This window comes from Pieris napi, chromosome 3 (assembly GCF_905475465.1).
Source record: "Pieris napi chromosome 3, ilPieNapi1.2, whole genome shotgun sequence".
NCBI lineage: Eukaryota > Metazoa > Arthropoda > Insecta > Lepidoptera > Pieridae > Pieris > Pieris napi.
The window spans coordinates 10,363,680-10,387,702 of record NC_062236.1 but is presented as its reverse complement, the minus strand read 5'-3'; the positions used below and the strand labels follow the sequence as shown (position 1 = coordinate 10,387,702).

The 24,023-nt window shown below is 32.4% G+C and overlaps 3 protein-coding genes across 4 annotated transcripts in view; 1 reads left to right on the top strand and 2 right to left on the bottom strand.

Moving 5' to 3' along the window:
• LOC125063173 (equilibrative nucleoside transporter 1) overlaps positions 1–17,992 on the bottom strand; it is a 35,693-nt gene extending 17,701 nt beyond the window's left edge. Inside the window, exons 1-2 of one of the 2 annotated variants that reach the window (XM_047669442.1) lie at positions 17,821–17,992; positions 16,199–16,335 (exon numbers count right to left, since the gene is read on the bottom strand). In XM_047669442.1, the coding sequence (XP_047525398.1) occupies positions 16,199–16,280 (82 nt within the window). In that variant the 5' untranslated portion in view covers positions 16,281–16,335; positions 17,821–17,992. Of the gene's footprint in view, positions 1–97; positions 153–16,198; positions 16,336–17,820 lie in introns of those variants that run through there. The other variant, XM_047669443.1, reaches the window with a different exon arrangement.
• A 417-nt stretch (positions 17,993–18,409) lies between these two features.
• On the top strand, positions 18,410–20,289 carry LOC125063618 (transmembrane protein 80-like). The gene is made up of 2 exons (XM_047670155.1): positions 18,410–18,812; positions 18,901–20,289. The coding sequence occupies exons 1-2, from the start codon at positions 18,569–18,571 to the stop codon at positions 19,092–19,094; spliced, it is 438 nt and encodes a 145-aa protein (XP_047526111.1). The 5' UTR covers positions 18,410–18,568; the 3' UTR covers positions 19,095–20,289.
• LOC125063617 (zinc finger protein 567-like) lies at positions 19,451–21,643 on the bottom strand. The gene has a single exon (XM_047670154.1). It carries the CDS (start codon positions 21,310–21,312, stop codon positions 20,230–20,232), a length of 1,083 nt encoding a protein of 360 aa, XP_047526110.1. The 5' UTR covers positions 21,313–21,643; the 3' UTR covers positions 19,451–20,229.
• Between the last annotated feature and the right edge of the window lie 2,380 nt (positions 21,644–24,023).

Sequence of the window (24,023 nt, the reverse complement as noted above, 5' to 3'; positions counted from 1 at the left end):
ACGACTAGGATGTATCTCTTACATCCTAGTCGTAGGTTCGCTTTACTTTAAATATACATATGTAGTGAAGAGATGATATGATAGATATTTCACTAACTTTGTGAAAGTGCCTTGGGGTTGAACCAGAGAATAAACATCTGCGTCTTAATTTCAATTTAATAGACGGTGATTGACGATGTGACAAGAATTGTTACTCATGATAAATTGGAAGATGGGCGGGCCGTATAAGTGTCTCACTCAAAAATTGGTAGTTTTTCTGTCTTTGTGTCCGTTCGGGAATTTATCCTACCACGAAATGATACACACACACAGATACTTCATAGTTGTTATAACGCATACACATGACGGACGTCAAAGCAGAATACGAAACTCCACCCGTATCACCGCGACGTCCGTCGTTTCACAACTGAGCGTTTTTGAAGTAAAACTTCTTTAGGCGCATGAGGGTAAAAATTTTAAGGATGAAACGCAATAATAATAATATTTGCGTCACGAGGCGTTTTTGTCGAAGAAAAGGGAGAGAGCGATTGAGACCGATTTTGAGAGTGAGAAGGGCGAATTACCTGATAGAAATTCTATTTTTAAAATTAAAACTTCGTAAAGAGAATTTATGAAATATAGGTATTTTATGCAAAGTAATTTAGTCTCGGAAATCTAAAGTTTAAGGTTTGTATATGAACAAGACAAAAAAAATAGATTGCCAAAGAAGTTTCATTTCTGACATGTGTAGTGTGTACTTTGTACGCACGCACTTTTTTTAAGACAGTTCTTGCTGTGCAAAACCACTTCATATATGGAACTAGTTGCCTACAGAAGTATTTCTGAACAAATTCGACTTATGCTCCTTCAAAAAAAATGCGAACTGATTCTTAAGACTGGCTACGCACTTACGAGCCTTATGGCAGTGTGAGTGTCTATGAGCGGCATTATCACGTAACATGAGGTGACCTCTGGCCCGTTTGCCCCCTATTCCGATTATATACTTTTACATTTACAATAATGGGTGAATAGTGCTATAGTTTTTTATGGCGCTTCCTTAAATTACCCTTACGAAGCCCTTAATTGAAAGAAGCCACTTCAATATAATTGTATTCAATGTATCCCTTATTATTGCTATTTACCTAATTACATTGTTTTAACGTACGACCAAACTTAAATAAACTTACATACTATATATTCATTAATTTACCTTATTTTCTAGCATTACAGCTCTATTTAGATAAACTGTCGGCATTATCCGCATATTAATGTACACTTATAATGCAATGCACGTGTAAGTGGTGTATCTCTGAGCAAGTTAGTGCGCACCCACGGCAAAGCCAGTATTCGTTCCATTTCGGGACAACTTGGAGGTTTTTCCCCAAATTTAGGGGAGAATTAAGTGGTCCAGGGGGTCTTATACAGGAAACATTTTTTAAAACGAACGTATAAGTTGTATTAATCCTCGAACCTAACAAACTAACTAAAACAAATGTAAACTCTAAGCGTGGCTAACACTCCAAGATCGAAGTAAACGGTTTAAAAAGTACAAAAAGCTCTAAAAAGCCTCAATATCGCAAGATATAATTAAAACAAAAAAAATTACAACATTATTACTGGTGGAGCAAAAGACGTCAAGCGAAAATAACAGACTGTACGCAATAGCGTTCAAATAAAAATAGTTTTTTAGGTAATTACTAACACTAGTCTAAAATAAACTTTTTCTTTTTCTCATACAGATTTTTCTTCTTTCTATTTAACGACCACTCTTTGTAACGTCAAAAATATATGCACAGTCCCTTAAGTGTCATGATATAGATTATAGAGTATACACTGTTACGTATATAGACAACAAACCATTTGAACATCTATTTATTTTATTTATGTCGTAATATCATTGCACCCAAGCGCACTATGTTAATGCGTTGGAACGCCTAGACAATACATTGATGTAGCACTTGTACGCAGTAACCCCAAACAATATTGCATTATTCGGAGTGGACATTTAGTGCAATTTCTCTAATATTAAAACTGAACTATACGAATTATAGTTTGTACATTAGGTAGGTATCTATTTATACCATATACAAAATATTTATGCCACCTCTTCACCTGCAATGTTCGGCTACAAATCACTGCGATGACGTCATACCCTGGGGCCTTCGGGCCAGCCAGTCAATGCATAGTCTGGTCGAGGATGTTGTCTTTAAGTTAGAGGAATTGTTCACTATCATTCCCACACAATAATAATTCCGTAGCTGAAGACGCAGAAGTACCTAAAATCCTATATGGGTCTTGGGTTTCATCTAGTTATTTTTCATCTATTTCGCAATAGACATTTTTTCTTATGAAGGTATGATCGTGAGTTAGCGTTGAAATATAAAAGTATAAATGAAACGTTTCATCGGTATGGAGCACAGTAATCTTCCAATAGCTCAAGCGTGTGACTTAAGATTAACAAGGTCTTGCTTCCAACTGTGCACAAGAAACAAATACTATCTCTCTAAGGGAAATTACCTGTCTAACCGCTTTTAAATTCTTCTACATAAACACTTCTTAATCATATCCGATCTTGCTTAATCGTGACCTTTGTAATTCGTGTATTTTCTGCATTGGAATTCACGAACCGTTAATTAGCTCTTAGTTTTTAGTCCATTTTTTATTTTAGATTAAGTTTGGTAATTGTGTAATTTTTCAATGTTACTGGTTATTTTTGTTGATTTGGTTATGCACTTGTATTTCTTTTTAGTTTCCTCACTAGGGTTGCCTGGAACAGATCGCTTGTCAGCGATAAAGCCGCCCGTTGCATCGCTACTAATGTATGCTACTTGTTTTTTATTTGTAATTTAATAATACCTTTACAATAAAACACATTTACATTTCTAGCTATCTCTTTTTAGGTCACACGGATACCTTTTTTAGTAAAAGCCTCTTCCAAACCCCGCCATTCCTCTTATCACTAGCAATGTAACGAAGATAAAATAAATAAATAACGTTTGCTCGTACGGTCAAGATCGTGAAGAAACTGGCATATCTTTGTGTAGGAATCAAAGTCGAGACTTAGCGCGAATTATTCCCAAATATCAAAATGCGTTTAGAATAAGTCATACCGAGTCTCGACTCTGAGATCATTAGTGAATGATTCTGAGTACAACTGTTAGTCTTAATGCTCTACTTTATTATTTTCATCCATTAGGGAACATTAACTATGCGTCAACAATAGAAAGTGGTAAACGGCTCGTCATTATCTCATTATCATTCTCGGTTATCTGAGTTCAGTACACTGCAATTACGTAATTGCTTGTTAAAGCTTACCTCTATTTGTTTAGTTAGCTACTGATTTGAATATTTTCTGTAGAAAAGTATACATACCAATGGCGCTACAATCTTCTGGGCCTCAGATTTCTGTATCTGTTTAATGATTTCTAATAGGCAAGTAGGTAACCTAACTGTGCCTAACAACTTTTTGGGTCTAAAGCGTAATGGTGACGACTCATTGGTATAGTGGTTAGTACCCCTGACTGCAAATCCATGGGTCCCGGGTTCGATCCCCGGCTGAGACGAACATCGATGTGATGAGCATTTGGTGTTGTGCTTAGGTCTTACATTATACATATTTAAACACCCAAGTTTAAATATGTATTTATATGTCTATCTTTCTATAATATGTATGTATATCCGTTGCCTAGTACCCATAACACAAGCTTCACCAGCTTAGCATGGGACTAGGTCAATTGGTGTGAATTGTCTTAAAAAAAAACCTTCTTTTCACCGTACGAGCGGTGTTAAATCCGCATACATACAGAAAGACCATTGGTTCAGAACCCAGGGATGAGTCTCACGTTGAAACCACTAGAACAACACTGCTCTAAAACTTCTGTAGAAAAAGTATACCAATATAATAATGACCCATAATGATAACCATTTTGATACTTAGGAGTGCGTTGCCCTTTCAGATCTTTTTCCATCACACAGAGACAATTGAATACTTAACAACTGATTTAATATTACGGATGTGTGGATTGTATTAAATTAATATATCACGAGCATAAATTCCTTTAAACATAAATTAAGAACTAGCTAACACAAATATGAATGTTTCAAAACATACAGATTATACAATCGTTTGTATTTAATAATTTAATTCTGTTTGTTTTAGTATCCGATCCGTTCTTGATTTGACCTCGGCCGAATAATGATACGCAACATATTAACTAGTTAAAAGCTATCGATAATTATAGTCGTATTTTTAATTAAACGAAGCCAACTGACAGTAGCTAATGTCACTTTGTAAAATAATGTTGCCATATTTAAAGTAATAGTGATGCGTTCAGTTCTTGTTCAATCAGATGAATGAACAATGAGTGTGAATAGTCAATCATTTCAAACAATAAAAGAATATTATTTCTATTTCAAAATTGTATAAAAGTGCTCTGATATAAGTTAGGTACTAGTACTATGTAACTACAATCAGTTTTTTGACGTCTTATTACAAAGCACGGCGCGGCGACTAGTGCCATCACCGATCATTAATTCAGGGGTTTTTACTTTGTCACAACACTATTTTTATTTCATTAAAAACTGAAAACACCGTAAACGTCAGTTGATATCGTCTAATTAAAAATTCGACTATAGGTTTGTATTCTGAAGTACATTCTTGTAAAGCTTTTTTTTTTTGTTTCATCATTTCCCACAGGAGGGCAATTAGATTGTTAAGGGGGGAGACTGAAGCTATCCAATTTGGTACCTAATATAAAATCTCTGTGCAACAAGCATCAATGGTAAGGATCTCACTTCATTAAAATAATAAATATACAAAAATTATCTTAATAAAGATTTGAATTTCAGTTTTTCATTATGTTTTGAAAATTCACTTACTGTGTTTCGTTAACGATTCCCTAGTGATTTCTTCTTAAAACCTATAATTCAAGTTTCTTAGTGAAGAATTAAATTTTTTTAATATTAAAAATTATAAACATATAAGAAATTTAGAGAAGGCTAAGGTCGGGCAAGGCACAAAAAGTGTTGACTAACAAGAGATATTTAAAAAGTAGATGGAAAATCAAAATCCTCCTCATAACATAACTGTTACAAAATATTAACATATTATATATATAAACACATATACAAAATATAACATAATTGAAAAGTCTGAAGTGTTGAGTCGAATTTCATTGATTCAGTCCAAAATGTAGTTCTGTTAGTAGAACTATTGTGTTACATTTGTACTATTAAAAAAACAGGAAACATTTTTAGAAAACCCAAATAGCCTAGCAAAGCATTCTACCTATATAGGTTACTCCTAAAAAGCACGAAACTGTGCCCTCAATCCTGCATTCCAACATTTTCCAGCCAATAAACAAATTGAAAACTCTAGGTAAAAAAAGTGAGGCAGGAACTAGCCCTTTCCAACGCTATAGACAAGAACAATAGGCCTGCATAATGGTTCAAGCTCTTTTGAAAATCCTCGCTGACTCTTCAACTTAAAACGTCATTTAAGCTCACGGAAGCTTTTTGAAACATTGTATAGCTAAGGTGTGAAGTAGAAATGCTTATTTAAAATCCTTTGATTTAAATTCTCATAAGCGTGTAGTGTCGTTCGTACGAGTTGAAAATTATTAATATATAAGAAAATTACAAATAAATACGGGGCTCAAATACACGCACCATAAATAAAACATGATATTTAAATATAATTAATCGAAATTAATTTATTCATATCGACAACTATGTACATTTGTAAACGTCAACATTTAAAAAAAATGGCAGATCTAAATTTACGTTTCCTACAGTAGAGAGGGCGAAATTACAGTTAACCTAGAATCGTATCTTTAAATTATGGTTTAAATTAAACGTTTATCTATTAGAGCACAAACTTTCCAAACACTTTGTTTAATTTACGACACGATAACTTTTCAAATAACGCCTAATTATTTTGTTTAATATTTTAAAGAAATATTTAACTTTCTTTGCATCAAAAACATCTTAATAAAATATAGAATATCTAAATAGGAAAAACGTGTTTGTTCTAGTAATATAAAGTTTAGTGTAAGCTTGGCAACAATATAACACACTATAACGCTAAGCAATGATTACATGTTAACGTTATTACAATCACGGCCTAAATATTTGCGTCAAAGCATACTTGTATAATCCCAGTTTATGATTATATAGGCCAAAATTATTCTAGTCACAATGTTGTATATATGTTATTAGCCCTCCTTCTAGGCGTTTTGTTAGCTTGTTACATAAGTAACATTTGTGGCTCAGTTCTTAACACACATTTCGTGTGTGTGTGTGTGATATGTTCGATTTCTATTTATTTATTTATAAAAACTTGCTTACGCTCGGCACACTAATACAATGTTAAAATAAAATAGAATATTAAATGTGACAAGCACTTATAGGCAAACATAACATACACGAAGAGATAAAAAAATTACACCAAAAAATTAAATTATAAAAATTACTGGAAATACGATTTAAAAGTGTGAGGAAAGCAACTTTGATATCCAGACAGCTTAATCTGGATATCGGTGAGGTTTGGCCAAAACGCGTTCTTCTAAAAGGGTTCGGATTTCTGAGAAATATAATTTTACACATTTTTTGTGAGCATTTAGTTAGCTAAGAAACAGAATTTGCCTACATTGCACTACACGATTAATAACTAATTCAGAAATTCTGTAATTGAAAAAACATTGTGTTTCCCATACCCCAAATTCCGACGCGTAACCAGATTGCATTATTAAAAGGTTAACTGAAATTGTATTTATCGAATAATAATAATAATGGCTAATGGCAATAAAAAATCGAGTTTAAAACCTCTAAGCATTGAAACGAATAATTTCATACTTTATTACACTTTGCCTTACTTAATCTAGCAGAACGAAGGTAACAAGGTACAAATCGATTCTCATTACGGGTAAAATTACGTGCAAGATGTTTGTTATGCAAAACGTAAACAATAGCTTACGTTACTGCAAACACCGTTGTAAAATGTTGAATCATCCAAAAATATTGTTTTACAATCCATCGTACAGTACAAACAAGTTACTCTATATTTATTATTATGTATATTATGAAATGCGCTTGTGTAAAAACTAACACCTTTTTTACTCAATAATATCGGGGACCTCAGAGCTAACACTTTCATATTATTATTTCATACAGCGGATATAATTCGCAAAATAAATACTAAACGGAATCCGCGTTCAGCCTGTGTTTTTTAAATTAATATATAGTATACTAGCCGTTTCGCGCCCGCTTTGCTGGACGAATTAAAATAAATTTTATGTTTCATTATTTTATTTTTTTTCATATTTTTATTATTCTTCTTTTTAACTTCCCGCTAAGAAAATTGAAATATTTCGAAAATCGAGTTTTTAACAGATGTTGACGTTTAGAGGTTCTAGGAAGCCTCCCCGAATGTTGCCGCGGTGAAGTCCGTATGGATAAATTTTCATAAAAGTAAAACAGCAATAAAAAAATGAAGGAACGTTAGAATTCGATCGAATCGAATTTCGCATCGAATGGTGGTAGTTTCATGTCGATACGATCAGTGGTTTAGGCGTGATTGAGCCTCAAACGAAGACCATTTTCATTATATATATATATATACCTAGATTAACGGACTGGGAATAAAATATCATCTTAAAACCAGATTGGAAATAAGAGACAGTGTGTAACAGACACTAAATTGGAACTCAATTTCAAGTGGAAAATAAGAATATGTATTATTTTAGCTATGCATTATGAGCGTGACAATTTACATGAACATTATGCATGTATGTAGTAATATGTTACTACATACATGCATAAAATAAATGAATGTTTTTTTTTTAATTTTTTGATCTACCAGTAACTTATCTTATTTACGCGAGTGCAAGACAGTAAACGTGATAAAAAAAAAAGAATTTAATTCGGTGGTATATTTTTAACTACACATAGTTTTTTCTTCCCTGCGTAAACAGTAGGTATATATATGTTAAGTATTAGATAAAATTACTGAAGGTAGCTAAGGGGTTTAAGTCAAATCTAAGCAAAAGAACTAAAACAATTCGATAGTTTCGTCGAGTTTTTTATTCATCGCTAAATCAGTTTTGGACAATCTGACACAGGTTCGGTTCTAAGATACTTTAAGTGTAGTAAATGTTTAGGAACCTTCAACAAATGACGCATTCTTACGTTTAGTTCCTAATACGCTAAAATATTTCAACTACGTTCCAAGTCAAGCCTCCTACTCTTTACGAAGTCTGTATGTCCTGATAAACTGAATCACTGTTGCTCAACAGGTTTTAACATAATCGTGTTGTTACTAGGGCAAGGACTTACAGATAAACATTTTCTCTTGAAACCATACAAATTAATAGTTGCAAAAACATGGAATATTCTACTTATATTTTTAAAAATAAAAGATTATATAACTATGGTTTATAGTACATTTATCAATCAATTACTGATGTCAAATGCATAGGTACAATCAAATTAATTTTTTTTTATTAAGTACCTACTAAGTTTTTGTCTTTTTTTATGACTTCAGAGTCTCTCACAATACATGACTGTGTGTGGAGTCCAGCGAGGGATTTATATAATGCAACATAATAAGATTACGAAATAAATAAATTAATTAATTAAATTAAAAAAAACACTACGGCCTCACGTTTTCTTCATAAATTAATAAAGGAACCTATGTTGATCAAAACAACGACTTAATTGCAAATACATTAAAATTACTAAAGCATCGTATATTTTATTAAAGCGAATAGTGTGATAAGAAAATTTATAAGATAAATTCATTCAATTTAAATTTATTAAATACTTTTAAATAAACCATGCTGTAAAGCAAAATTTTAAATTGAAAACACATAGCCCTCGCATACCACATTTAAGAAAATAAAATTTAAAACGAGTTCAAATATTTCCTACATTTTTTAATTAAACGCTAGAGTAGTACTTAATGCCCGTTCCGAAATTCCTTTAAGTGCCATTGCAATTAATGAGTTGGCAGGCAGATCTGGCTTTTGAAAGTCGCTGATAGATTAAATTAATACCGCAAAATATTAAATAATATTAAAAGCCAACCTTCACCATCATTCTATATAAAATTGCATATTAATGGCTTAGCTTCGACAGGACATTTATTATAAAATATTTGTGAACCAATATAGCCTTTGTTACTTAGTGATAATGTAGCATTCTCGGAGATTTATTATAAATGGAGGTAGTATATAGTTTTAAATTTATTAAATAATAAAAAATAAAAAAATGGCGCTACAACCTTTTTAGGTCTTGGCCTCAGATTTCTGAATCTGTTTCATGATCATTTTTAAATCTAATAGGCAAGTAGGTGATCAGCCTTCAGTGACTAAGACATGTCGGTTTCCTCACGATGTTTTCCTTCACCGTTCGAGCATATTTTAAATGCGCACATAGTGGTAGGGGAGCCCACGATGCTAAATGGGGATTTACTCGAGCGTCGTAGAGACCTATTGGGATGCAAAGCTTAGATAAAAAGAAGAAAAAAATGTTATATGATAAATTCCTTTTCATCGGTGGGGGAAGCGGCTATAGATTGTTAAATATGTAAAAAAAAACTGTTGCATGGACATCCTCGAGCGCGTCAGATATTGATAGCATCTATGCCCTACGTATTTTTAATAATGTACGTATATTAATCTGATCGTTTGCATGATGCGGGTGGTTGTATTTAAGGGTTGAAAATTAAAAAAAAAAAAAAATTATCGAGCGCGTCAGATTTTCTAAGGGAGTGTTAAGTGCACCAAAAAAAAGCTCTCATTCACTAATCTGACGATTTCGATGGGACGCAAACCCACAGCCATTTTCTTAATTTGCAAAAAAAAATCGCAATTTTGAAATACTCAAGCGCGTCAGATTAAGATATATGTGGTTCATCTTTATGTTCTAAACGTACTGTCTCATAATCTGACGATTATCTAGAGGGATTCGCCTGATCTGACAAAAAAAAATAGAAAAACGGTTCACCTAAAGGGCCATCCCTGCAACTTCCCGCTAATTCCATTCCTGGGCGCTTAAAATTGATATTTTGAGCTCGCTGAGTTCAAAGAAATAACATTTCTATGCATTTGAGCTCTCCCAGCTCGAAAGTCTGATAGAAGTTTCATAGAACACTATTTTTGGAATTTTCAAACCGCAATAACTTTTGAATGGATCAAGCAATTTTCACGTTTTATCATCCTCATAAATAATTTTGCAATTTTAATTGATCGAACCACAAATTTCGGAGTAATCCCGAAAAAACACTTTTTCGGGTTTCTTTCGTTCACGATATCTCTCGAACGAATCAACCGCTTTTGACCAGCTTGGTGGCGATCGACGTGGTTTTTCAAGCTCAAAGGCGGATTAGTTTTTGAAGTTGATCGATAAAGAAACCACTTTAAAAAAAAATATTTCTTATTTTTTTAAGATTTTTCAAAATTTCTCAAAATCTATCGGTCCGAATCGGTTCACATTCACAGGAAATGTAATTTTGAGGGAAATGTTTAGAACGCCGTATAGTAGATTTCGATCGGTTTAAGGAAATGTAGGCATCACGCAGCTGCACGCATTTAACTTTATCGACGAATTTTTGTTGTTTCGGCTTGCGGAAATCGTCAGATTATATATTTTTCATTATTCTTGAATTATTTCCTTCAAAATAAAAAAAAAATTAGCTACGCTCGAGAATGTCGAGATGACGTTTTTTTTTTACATTTTTGTTGCCCTCCCCTTTTTTTCCGTCACTCTCAAATTGTCAGATTAGTGGAATATACACTTGTTAGGATGTAATTAACTCACCCTACCTTAATCTGACGCGCTCGGGAATTTCTGATGGTCAATTTTTTTTTACTAAACTGATTCTGTCTCCTTCACGTGCGGCTTTATATATGGGCCTCATATTTTGTGGAGGTACTTAACCGGGTACAAGGTATCCCCCTATATATTAATCTGCCGCGCTTGAGTAAATCCCGAAATCCCCTCTTGGGCTCCCCTACCATAGGAAGAAAGTCCATTAGTGCACAGCCAGGGATCGAACCTACGACCTTAGGTATGAGAGTCGCACGCTGAAGCCACTAGGCCAACACTGCTCTGCTAATATATTCGTTCAAACATATTAAAATGCATTAAAAAAGGAGGTTTGGATAAATTAAATTAACCAGTCTCGGTTCTATTCACTGTAGATGATAAAAACTTATTTTACGCATTAACCTAACGCCTACTTCAATGCTTTGAAAATAGCGGTCAATGAACTTTGCATTAAAGAGGTTATGAGCTTGACTGTACCGAGCAAAAATTCAATGGTCTACATCGAAAAATTAAAAGTTTAGTTAAAGCTATCATACATAATTACATAAGTTAATTTAGATTTCTTGTTCTGTAAAGTACGTAAAAGAAAATATTTAAAACTGACTGGCTACGTCACCGCTGATAAATATCGTTTTAGATAATTTGTCACTATGGACGAAACAATGGTACTGTGATAAAATACATCAATTTATTTATACAAAAAGAGTAGATATTATTAAAAAATCTTTCCTGGTCTCGAACGGGCGTTACTTATTTTGGAATTAATGTCTATATTACTCAGGGATAATGGAGCAATCTAATGATAAAAGAATTTTTGATCAGTCCAGTACTTTCAATTGTGAGTATATTATTATTTAGATTGAAAGTACAACCTAGCCTGTGCTCGAATAAGGATTACTACTACATAATAAGCCAAATTAGTTTTTCCTGTGTAGTTTGATTCCTCAATCGGTTCATAAGAAAGCTATTAACGCTAATATTTATCTAAAATCACAAACATGTACTACTATAAACTTCAATTAGTTAAATAATTGCTTTATCTAATTGTCTATCTAATTGAATTACACAAATTTCGTAAAAATAAAGTTTTTCATTATTTTCTCTGAAATCGTGAAGATAGACTCACTTGGTGGTTTTCGGGAGACGTTTATTCACACCAGGAACAAGAGGCTTTATCTTTCTTTTACTAAAATGACATTCTTGGTTCAGGTACAGTGAACGACGAAGCAAGTTTGCGTGACACAGATTTTACGACCTACGCAATATTACGTCTATTTTGTTTGATCAATCAGAAAAAACATACTAAATCAATACTATGGATTACCTCTACTACGATGTTATTATCCCTATAAAGTAATTTTTTAACGTAATTGAAATAGTAACAGTTTCTTTCATGATATGTTATGACCTGCTATTACAATCCGGTGTATCTAATTCTACTGGCTTCGCATTGGATGTATGCAATAATAGTGGTTTGTACGGTATCACATAGGACAATGATAAAATGAAAACAATTTAAAATTACAAACAACCGGAATTATAGGAACCCTTAATTCGTTGACTTTTGTTTTAATATTACGTTTACTTCTCTGTATAGCTTTGAAAAACAATTTACAAAGCGCAGAAGCGATGAGAACTTGAAGAAACTTATCGTGGTTGGTAACACAGAAGGCAAAAGATCTCGTGGCCGTTCATTAACCAGATGGACCGATCAAATGAAAGACTCATCGTCCTCAAAACTGTCATAAGAGAGGCGCTGGTCAGAAAACAGTCTGGATGTTATCTAGCTGACCACACCGCTCAGACATTAGCTTCCAACTAAAGAGAGGGATTGCCTTTAGTTTTCATACTAATTATAATTATGAGACCCTCCCTTATCTTGAAAGAATATCTCGATTCCGCGGCATTACTTCTATTCAAACTCCAGAGTAACAAGTTATCTATAAATTCTAGTCTCGCCTATTTGCACATTGTAACAGATCGCTCATGCGTAACACGATACTGTCGAACTTTAGATAACCGAAATTAGTGTTTCCAAACAGTTATTTGAACGTGAAACAGATATTTATTCTTGTATTTTATATTTAGAGAAAGCTAACAAATATTTGATGAGCTTTTCAATTGACTATTGTTATAAAACAAAGCGGCTAAAGGGGCAATTTGTGAAAAATGTTTCATGACCCTGAATCCGTTTGCCAGCGAAATTTTTTTGAGTTGGAAGGAACAGCTTTTCAACATGGCTAGAAAATAATTAATGAAACACAAATCTGCCAGTCCTTAATTGTCAAATAGGGCTTATAGCCGTAGCTGGTTTTGACTCGTAAACTACTTGTTTTGGGTGAGAAAGAAGAGAATTCTATACAACATATTTATTGATATTACTCGAAATTTAGTACCATTACTTGACTACGTATATAAAGTGCTGCGATCTTATGAGATTTCTCAATCCTCCTACAGTTCTTTAGACCAAGTATCGGCATTTAAATTGAATCAATCAATTATGGCGCCCTAAAACGTTTCTAAGGCGTATAAATTGGTATTAAGAGAAGTCATGGCCAACATATAACGTCAGATTAGAATAGGTGATGCAATCATCTGCGTATGTCATGATCGTTTTGGCCAAAATTAATAATGTATCCTCAATCTATGATTATAACCAATCTTGGACTGATTCATATCTAAAGACCGATCTCCAATCTGCATGCCAATAAACATTTCTGCTATCCGATTGTTTATTTGACAAAAGATTGACAGCAATCTTTTGCGTGATCCTTGCCTCTCGACCGCGTTTCGTTCAATGCAATATGTTGTGTTCAAGCATACCAAAAGTTTGCTGTTTTTGGAACGAAATAAAATAAGTAAGACTAATAGGGTCTGTTTCACAATGTATGGATAAAGTAGCAAATAGCTATGCAACGTTTTGTTTGTTTTTTTGTTACGAACAAATAAAGTTACAAAATTCTATAGAAAAACATAGAACCTTAACCTTTTTGTTGGTCATTTAATATTACTTGTAACGAAACGGGCTGTCATTTTCATATGGTATTTTTGTTTGTTAGGTTATTGAGTATTTTAGTACATATTATTACACATATAAATTTTCTCTGAGTAGTTTGTGTATCTTGTTTTTGTGATTCGAGGTTGGTTCTTTAACTTAAAAAAATGTCTACGCAAAAACGTGAAAGAAGCGTCAATTTCAGCCGGGAAGAAGTTGACCTTCTAACTTCGCTTGTTGCTGACCATAAAAATATATTAGAAAATAAAAAGAGTGACTCAGTCACCTGGCAGGAGAAAGAGCAGTGCTGGAAGACGCTGGAGGCGCTGTTTAATAGCACAAGTGGGGTAAACTTTCGCAGTGCTAAAGCTTAAAGAGGGCTACAAGAAAAAAGTCTGCCTTGATACATGCTGAAACATATCGTACAGGAGGTGGCCCTAGTGCTGCTACTCCTCTTACCCCGATCTCTATCGAGGAAAAAGTCAAAGACATGATATTGTTGTCTGTCGAAGGAAATGAAAGTCAATTGAAAGGAAGAGCTTCTAAATAAGAGAAAGCAATGGGCATTTGAAGAGGAAGAAAGAGAGCATAAAAGATAATTATGGGCCATAGAAAAAAATATATTGTTAAATAAATTAGAAAAATAATAGATTTTGTGCCTGGAGCGAGGATGTATTGTATTAAAATTTGTATTTTTATTTAAATAAAAGCATTGAATTTTTATTTAATTTATCTCAAAAATGTTGTAATTTATAAAATATTATAGTAATAAAGCAATATAATTACTTATAAGATTACTTCGCACACTTGCATTTCCCACGTTGTCAATTGCGCTTTGATCAATATCATCAGCTTGTTCATCTACTTGTTGCAGTAGTTCAAAATGTTCATCTCGCATATCAATAGCAATATTGTGCAACACTGCACATGCCACTATCACGGCTTGTACACGAGATACTTGAAGCAAAACCTTTTTTGACAAACCGATTTTGGGGAACCGATTTTTTCCAAACACCATATTATGTCCTTTCCACCACATTTCTGCTTCGTATTTGAGATTCGTTATAAAGATGTTCTGCTGGAGTCTTGGGGTTTTGAAGTGGATTTAGTAGGTTTTTTTTTTACAAAAGTTGATGAAAAGATGAAACCTGCAAGAAGTCATATATGATAGACATCACTTTGTGTAAAAGTGTCTCCAAAGCTTCTTTTGTTAAATGTGAATTCGGCGTCATTCAGGCCCTGGATATAATAAATTCTTGTCTTCTTATGTCTTCGCACAGAAGTACGTTGTCTTCTTCCAGCTTCAGAATTACTATCCCAATCGGATAATTGCATTTAAACTTCCAAATCACTATCACTAGAACTGGAAGATGACGAAGATGAATAAATTTTCCCAATGAATATTAAGTTAGGTCGCAATCCCAAACCCAAATCATACGAGTTTCACCGATAGCAATCCGAGATTGATTTGGCCAATCGAAGCACTGTCAAAATGGACAGATAGGTTGTTGGCATGAGTAAACATTCATTTTCATACAGAGGGCAATCTTCAATCTCTTATCCGCCCTCTGAACGATTGGTTGAATAATTAGATTGGTATCTCAGTCCATGTATTGAATATTGGCATGCTTTTCTTTAGAAATGGATTGAATTGTCAGTCTATGACAGCTAAAATTGGATTGAGATTGCATATTGGTTTTGGCCGTTAGTAGTCAAGTAAAGATACGTGACATTGCAAAATATAAATGCAAATATTATTTACTGTACTGTGAGACAAAACGTATTAGCCTTGGCATCTTTTAAGCTTCATAATTAATAAGTATTTTTGGTAGGAGGTAGATGCCTTTTTTACCGATGAAATGCCATTTCGATGACTTTAGTATCGCTCTGAACATTCTACAGTTTAACTGGTGAGGCGGATTCGTCCACAGATAAATATTAACAATTAAGTTCCAACGCCATATGAGACGATTGACGCAACGATTGGGCCGGGCCTACCAGTGGTGGAAAACAATGTTAGTTTTGATTTGAACTTGTACCAGGCCATCAAAACTCACAGCCTTATATGAAACCGCTTAGCAATGACAAACTGAGAAAGTATTCAAATATTTACTTTTTTATCTTAATTAATAATGAATGACCTGGTTGTATATTTCTTGTTTGTTTTAATTATTTTATTCCTTAATCAAACAAGTTATTCTATTTAATATCAAGACATGTTAAGTTTAATATTTTCCAACATACATAAAAGAGTATTATAGAGTCTACTCTATTCTTGTAGCATATCTGTTATTTTACCATCATAAATACCAAATAATGGATGTTTGATAATTTCAGAAAACCTGCTTAGTAAATTTGGTATAAGGATTAAACTTGAGGAATAACTTAATAATGACTTACGTTTCTGCGGCATAACGGTAGCGTTGCGGTCAGGGCGCAAGAGGCTCTCGGCCTCAGCTCCCCCCTGGTGCGACATCTCCATGCCTTATAGATCCGATATCATAAAACTGATATGGACATCTGTGGGTGTGGTAGATCTAAAACATAAATAATACAAATGATTTGAATGGACTTTTCTATGTGCAGAGTGCATACAGTGAAGACAGCGATAAAACCAGAATGTCTAAGACCTCAAAATAATTGTATTGTAATATAATCACGTCACAGAATAGGAAAATAGGTTACAACACACCCAACCTTACATATTATGTATCACGGCGAAAATCTTAATACTCGTAATGAATTATTTTATCAACATTGGAATAACAATAGGTATAATAGCAACATTTATTGTAATCTGACAAAATTTCTAAACACTGTAGCAACAGTAATTTATAACAATAATATTTTTATTACAAAACTTTCAATTGATAAACAGATGTAAATTATATCATTAAATTGTATGGCTGTATCTAATCTATATTTTATTGAGTTTAAAGCAAGATGTGCTATAAAAGTGTAATGATAAAATTCAATTTAGTTTCTTATATTTATTGTTTCTGATACTAAAGACTTATTGAACTGCAAGGTAATAAATAATTGTATGTCAAAGAGTAACATACATCCAATATTCTGTGAAAATTAATTTATCAAATGTTGAACCTCAACAATAATTTATCAAGATAATGTAAATAACTATAATTAGAGCCTATTAAGCAGGCCTTGTTGCATGGCTTTTATAAAATCTATATTTTCTAATAGCATTGCTAAAAACGGTAATATATTAATGAAAGTGCTTGTAGTCACTGATTGTGTTCATCAAATAGAACAAGTATTATTGAATTATCTTTATTGTTGTTTGACCTCTACACATTGCACTGATAGCAATAAATATCAGGGGCTACATAGTTACATATTATTACAGGCTTATGTGATTAAATTGAAAATCAATTAAGATCGTTGAAACTAACACTTGGCACAATGTCAAATGATTATTTATAATACACACAATACAGTGTTTTTTATATATAGCTAATGAGCAGGATTTCATCTGACGTTGGGCGATATGGCCTCTCATGCTTGCAGAACTTCTTATTTAAATAAATGTAACATCATTTTTTACAGGCTCATTAAAAAGGAAGAGTTGCAGCAATATGCAGGAAGCAATTTATTATTTATTAGATCAGAATTGAATAAATTTGACATCATACAGTTACAAACATGAATTTAATAAAAACTCAATAATCTCTATGTAGAAAATATTGCAGTGTATAGGAAGTTGAGGAGTATTAAGGATATTTAAGTTTTTGAATTTGTGCCGAAAACTGAAAAGTCATAACAGCGAAGAGTCTGGTATATAAAGTCGTAATCCTATCACCCATTTGAATAAATTTAGGGGTCAAACCAAATAAATTTACCGAAACCTACAATTTAATATCAATGAAAACAAAACCAAGTCAGTTAAAGAAAGATTTGCAACAGTTACTTGTGTTAGTTGAATACATTTTACTCAAGTGTATAAAGCGCGTGGTCGCACATGGATATATTATTTCCAAATTCAAAAAAGTTGACATAAGACTTACCAATTCATAACATAGCCAGCATTTTAAACTAGTTCTTGAAAATGAGATAAATATTTAAAACATAAAAAAATACTGTTCATTTGTTCCTTAATTTTCTATTTTGCTATTGCATTTGCAACACGTGCACGCGCCACACAAGTCAGCCACAACCAGTTGACACCACAGACTACAGACTAAAGGTAAAGAGTAAAGAGTGACGAATGACGATTATTTATAAATGTTTTGTTAGGTAATTATTGTAAATTGGTATATAATACTGAACTGCGCTCAGTTTAGTAACGCACAGTGTGTGATGGCTTTCTGCTATTTTTATTCTATAATTGAGCAACTAATATATAGTAAATCATGGTTAGCTGATAAATATGCTGCTAGATATGTAAATTTTACGCGAGTTTTCTCAAATCTCTTCAAAGTATGAACATCAAGAAATTTTAAGTTTTTGTAAACTTAAGAAAGTAAAATTCCAATGAAATCTAAATAAATATCAATCAAGCACCTATTGCCATCCGTCTTAAATCTGTGGACTGTCAGTGTATGTCTGTGGTTCTTGTCAGTCAATATTATTTAATGTCATTTCCTGTCTACTTTAATATCCTGTAGTTTCATGAAAGGAAATTTGATCTGCTGCAATCTGCATGAATTTTGATAAAAAATATTTTTACAAGTAGATTGGTTTAATACCAATAATTCACGCTAATTTCGCGTATTTACAACTTAGGTTGAAAAAAAAAACGGGGAGTCGTGCAATATGGTTAATTCTAGTTTAGCATACGAAATACTTCTGTATATCAATTCGTTTTATTTTGGACTATTCGCTACCTGTGAACTAGGTACGCTTATTTTGAAGTCTGTATTAATCGGTGGGAAGTATAATGATAGCGATAACAACCGAAGCTTTCGACTTGGACAAGATTTTGGTGTACTTGTAGCGCTTTTTATTATAGAGGCTGCGAGACTTATTCTCGGGAGGAAGGGCAGTCTCAGTGAAAAAGGTAAAACGAAGTTTTTTTTCTCAGGCTTATTTTGTTATGAAAGAAATCGATTGTAAGGTATTAGATTATTATACATAATTTGTTACAGATGTTCCTGTAATGTTTTCTGTGCTTTTAACAGTACCATCAATAATTGGAGTACTCTACCTTCTCATATGGCAAGTGGTTGTTCTGAGAATTGAATATATTTGGTGTACTTTAATGCTCTCATTACAATCCTTAGAATTTATCTTTGCGTCCATGTTTATAGTTACTATGTGTAGAGGGCCTTCATATGACTAAACTAATTTTTCTTACCATTTACATCTTAATTATTGAATAACTTGAAAAATGAAACAATTACTTTACAGATCATACATGCTATATTTATTTTAGATTTCGCTACTGGTCAGGTAGATGTTATATTTAATAAGTAACTGCATATTAAAAATCATTTGAATATGTAAAGTTAAGCACTATATGAAAAATAATTAACAATAATAACTTTAATCTGTCTCATAATTTTTAATCTATTAAACAAACATCAATGTCTATTTATCTTAGTATTTAAGTTTATTATTTTTGTATTAGTACACATGCGTTTCTGTTCTCTATAGCTCTTGTGGTCTTTTCAAACTGAAGCACTTTTAACTTGCACAACTGTTTGATACAAAATAGGTTATAGAGTATTTTAAAGTGTGTCTTCCATGTAGGACCCATTTCCCTAAGTGTACTTAAATTATTGAGATGAGATTGTGCCCTTATAACTAAAAGTGTGATGTTTACTTAATGGAAATATGCTGTTGATATTGATCTATCATAATGCAACTCTCTAGTCAAATAGATTATAGTAGCTGATTTAATAAAAACATATTTTTACAAGAAATAATTTGTACTGAAGTGATAAACCTTGTGGCCTTTATATACACTCATATTACCTTCCATTATTAAATGAAAATTGTATATTTAAAACTAGATACCAAAGATTTGTAATCAATATTTATTGAGTGTTGTAGTTATTTATTATTAATTGTTAAGGATATACATATTAACAACTATATGTTATAGACAAACTTATTATAAGATATTTTAATGGGTTACAATCAAATATTATAATATTGTTTTTTTGTATGTCATTATTGGGTGTTCTATTTATATAGCTTATTGTCTAGTCACCTGTTTCAAATAAATATATACCTAAAAATACTGTTTCATTATTACTAACATGCTTATGATATAAACTGTAAAATTAAATAATATAGTCAGTTTTTTTACAGTTGATGATTAAATAATCTAATTAAGCTATGAATCAATTTTTAACTAGGCTTAATTCTATCTCGGATAAAACTATCTTCGGTCGGAAATTCTAGCTTCAGTTACGATATTGCCTTACATTACTCCACTAACAATAATATTAAGTAGTTTGATGTAAAAAATGTTAATTTTTATTTTCATATTGTAAATATGTAGGCATTCTTGAATATACTCTTTTCTCTCTCTTGTGCACTGTTCTTTGATGTTTCATCATTGCTTTCCTATATCCAAATGCTTTTCCGCATAAATTACACGAATGATTCTTCATACCCAAATGATCAACTTCATGATGTTGCTGAACTGCTAATTTAGTATGAAACATTCTTTTACATGTGTCACAGCTAAACTGTTTCTGTTTATGTTTCCACATATTGTGTCGGTTAAGATTACTTCTAAAGAGAAATCTTGATGGGCATTTAGTACACATATATTTATAGTCAGCAATGTGAACTTTCATATGGTTTCTTAATAGTGCTTTGTCTCGTGCTTTATAGGGGCACAATTGACACTTATGTAAGAAATCAGTGCTATGTTGAAAACGATGATTATAAAATGCACAAATTAACCTGTAGGACTTTCCACAAATTTCACAAACATATTTTGAATGATTTGGATCATGCATGGTCATGTGCTGTTTAAAGTATGACCTCATGACAACTGACTTACATATTTTACATTGAACTCGTTTAGCTACAGTTGGCTTTGTTTTTAATTTTTTATCACACATACTTGAAGAAATCTTTTCCTCTTTAATAATACTATCTTTTCCAAATTCCAACTCCATTTTTACAGTAGATTCAATATCGTTTGATAAACTATAGTCTTCAGGTTCAGATAAATCACTATTGTTCTTATGAATTTCTTCTTTACTTTTAGTCTTTTTATTAAGGGATTTTTTTAGAAATTCTTCTGTCTCTTTTGCTTTATTTATAAATAACATAGTATTGTTTAAGAATTTGTAACAAATATTACATAATTTCTTAGGTAAATCATCGTTTTTGTTGATTTGAATATTGCAAAGTTGTTGAAGTGTGTCTAAAGTATTACAATTTATATCTAAAAGTGAAACACAGCCTTCGTCAAGGCACACTCTACAGGAAGAGTGTTTAATTTCAGATGCACTTTTGTTTTTAAGCACTATGTGTTCAGACAAGTCTAGGTTTTTATGAGTTTTACTAAGTTTCATAATATAATAAGAAGTAACCATTTTGAAAACTAGTTCAGAATGGTTTAATAAATGAATGAGGAAATAAAGCAATTACGAAACAAGAAACTAATAGCACACACGAATTTCTATAAAATTCTTGTTAACATCTTATTATGTTAAAGCATCAACTCAGTCATTCAATGTAAGTACATATTTACAAAAATTAAGTGATTATTGATTGTGGATAACAACAACATGTACTATTTCAATTTTCAAACGTATTTTCCGCTACAACACCGTCTTAACTCTTAGAGCCTGGAGGCTGGAAGCAGGAAGATGCAATCTGATATCTGAATCTGATAATTAATATATTATATTGTCTTTGGTTATTGACCGACATTGTACAATTTAACTCAAAAAAAGTCAATTGTCAAAATGTTTACAATCTTCATAGCCAGTCAAAGCTGTCGAGTCGACAGTCGAACTACGAAGTACGAACACGGATTAGTTAGTATTACTTAGTAATAATATTTTAGACACTGAGAGAGTAAAATCAAGCTGGGTTTGCGATATAAAATGTAAGAAACCCAATTTGATCGACTACTTAATAGGTAACTAGGATAGGTCAACTTCTATATTATCATAATCTAGTTCCATTTATAACATTGAACTTTAAATTGTCCGTAACCCCAGTTAACGATTATAGCTTTTTAATCCAAAGGCCAAAGTTGTTAGTTTTTTTCCACTTTTGCAGTCACTGGTGACCAAAATCTACCCCCGGTATCCACTATATAGACCATAATATACTAGATCAAAGCCATTCATAAAAACTCAGATGTTGCCATCTTCCTATTTATTAGTTTAAGAATCTTGGCTGTAGATACTGTAACGGGCACAAGGAAGTAAAGTTCCCAATAAAAGTAAAGAGCTGATAGGTATTCATAGATAAAGCAGCAAAAAATGAAATGTCTATTCTAAACATTTTTGGGAAAATCTTGGAAAGCGTCGTTATTGACAATAAACAACTCATGTTAAAAATGCCTTCATCATCAACACGGGTTTTTTAAATCTCGCTCAGTAAATACTTCAGAATTAACTCCCTATCTATTGCCTAATATCAGGGATTGTGCACAGATTGATGTCATAATATACCGATTTTAAAAAGGCATTCGACAGGGTGGATGATAAAATCCTTGTAAGTTAAGAGCAGTTAGTCATTTAAGGATATGCACTCAGATGGATGTATTATTAAGAAAATCCTTTATTTACCGCAAGTCCGCAAGTAGCGTTAGCGTAGCCTCCTATATGCGGATAACTAGAAAATATTCCATAAAATAGTCAATAGGCGCGGACTGTTATATACTAGACTCATCTCAAACCATGAGGTGAAAATTATACAATCTCAAAATATTAAAAAACGTTAATTTATAAGCCTTTTACGGAAACGAAATAACATTCTTCAATTATACCATAAATGGCGAACCCATTCATAGAACAAGACAGGCGAGGGACTTGGGTGTATTTATTGACGATACATATTAAGCAAAGCATACAAATATCTTCGTTTTATTTTACGCAAAGTCCAACCTTTTAAAGACTCACACTGACTTTAAGGCAAGTGCACGTCAGGAGTATCCTTGAATATGCAAATCTTAGGTATATAAGAACCTTTCAAAGCAAAAATACATTGTCAGGATCAGTGTGAATAGATTAGTGGAATCTTCAATATCAGTACGTTAGATGAAATGAAATTACATAACAGTTACAGAAGCTATTAATACCTGTATCTTAATAATGTCCTCGATTGCTGTGGTAATAACCTGCAAAACTCCTCCGACAAGGACTATAAATAATCCAATGCTTTCAGATCCTCCTACATTTTATAACTACACTAAACATTAATTATTTAAGTAACCCGGCACTATAATTTTTTCATCACTGAACATTTAATTCCCATTGGAACTCTTTCAAAAAAGATATATCCTTAGAACGCGATCAGACATTAAATGTATATGTTAACGTAAAATTGTAAAAACCGTTAGATTGTAATCTATCGGTTATCGGTTATCGGTATTCGGTAGATTGTACTACACTAACTTAGTTATCATTCAAACTTCTTTGGTCAATTACAGATTAATTTTACTTCCCAACAATTTCATATAACTACCGAATAATAATACGTTAAATTGCAAGCAGTATGTTGAGTTGACTATCTTTCGACAGTTTACAATCTCGCGAGATAGATTACAATCTAACGGTTTTTACAATTTTACGGTGACGTATATAACTGAATCCAATCCAATTTGAACACACAGGCTTCAGTTACACACAAATTAGGTATTTACACCCAACCGCTACACGCATTATTGGTAACCTTGGTCACCTTGAGAGAATTGTAGAAGATCGGACTGTAAAAAGAAACGTATCCCGGAAACGGACCAGCCGACAGCCCAGATATATCTGGAAAGAAGCAAGCTAGCGAGCGAGCTCCAACAGACTGATCGCGAAGCGACTGACTGCTACACTAACACTGCTTCCAAAAGGAGTAGAAATATGTAAATTTATTTAGAGAAATACTTAGTTCAATTTCTTGAATCAAATATATAAATTGTGACATAAAATAAATATGAAAACAGTGAATTAAATAATAGTTTTTTTTTTTAAATTTTTCAAAGAATGTATTGATTGGGATTTCAAGTAAAATAACATTAATCTAAAGAACTTTAATTAAAATATAAATAATAAATTATAATCACAGTAGAAATCTTCAC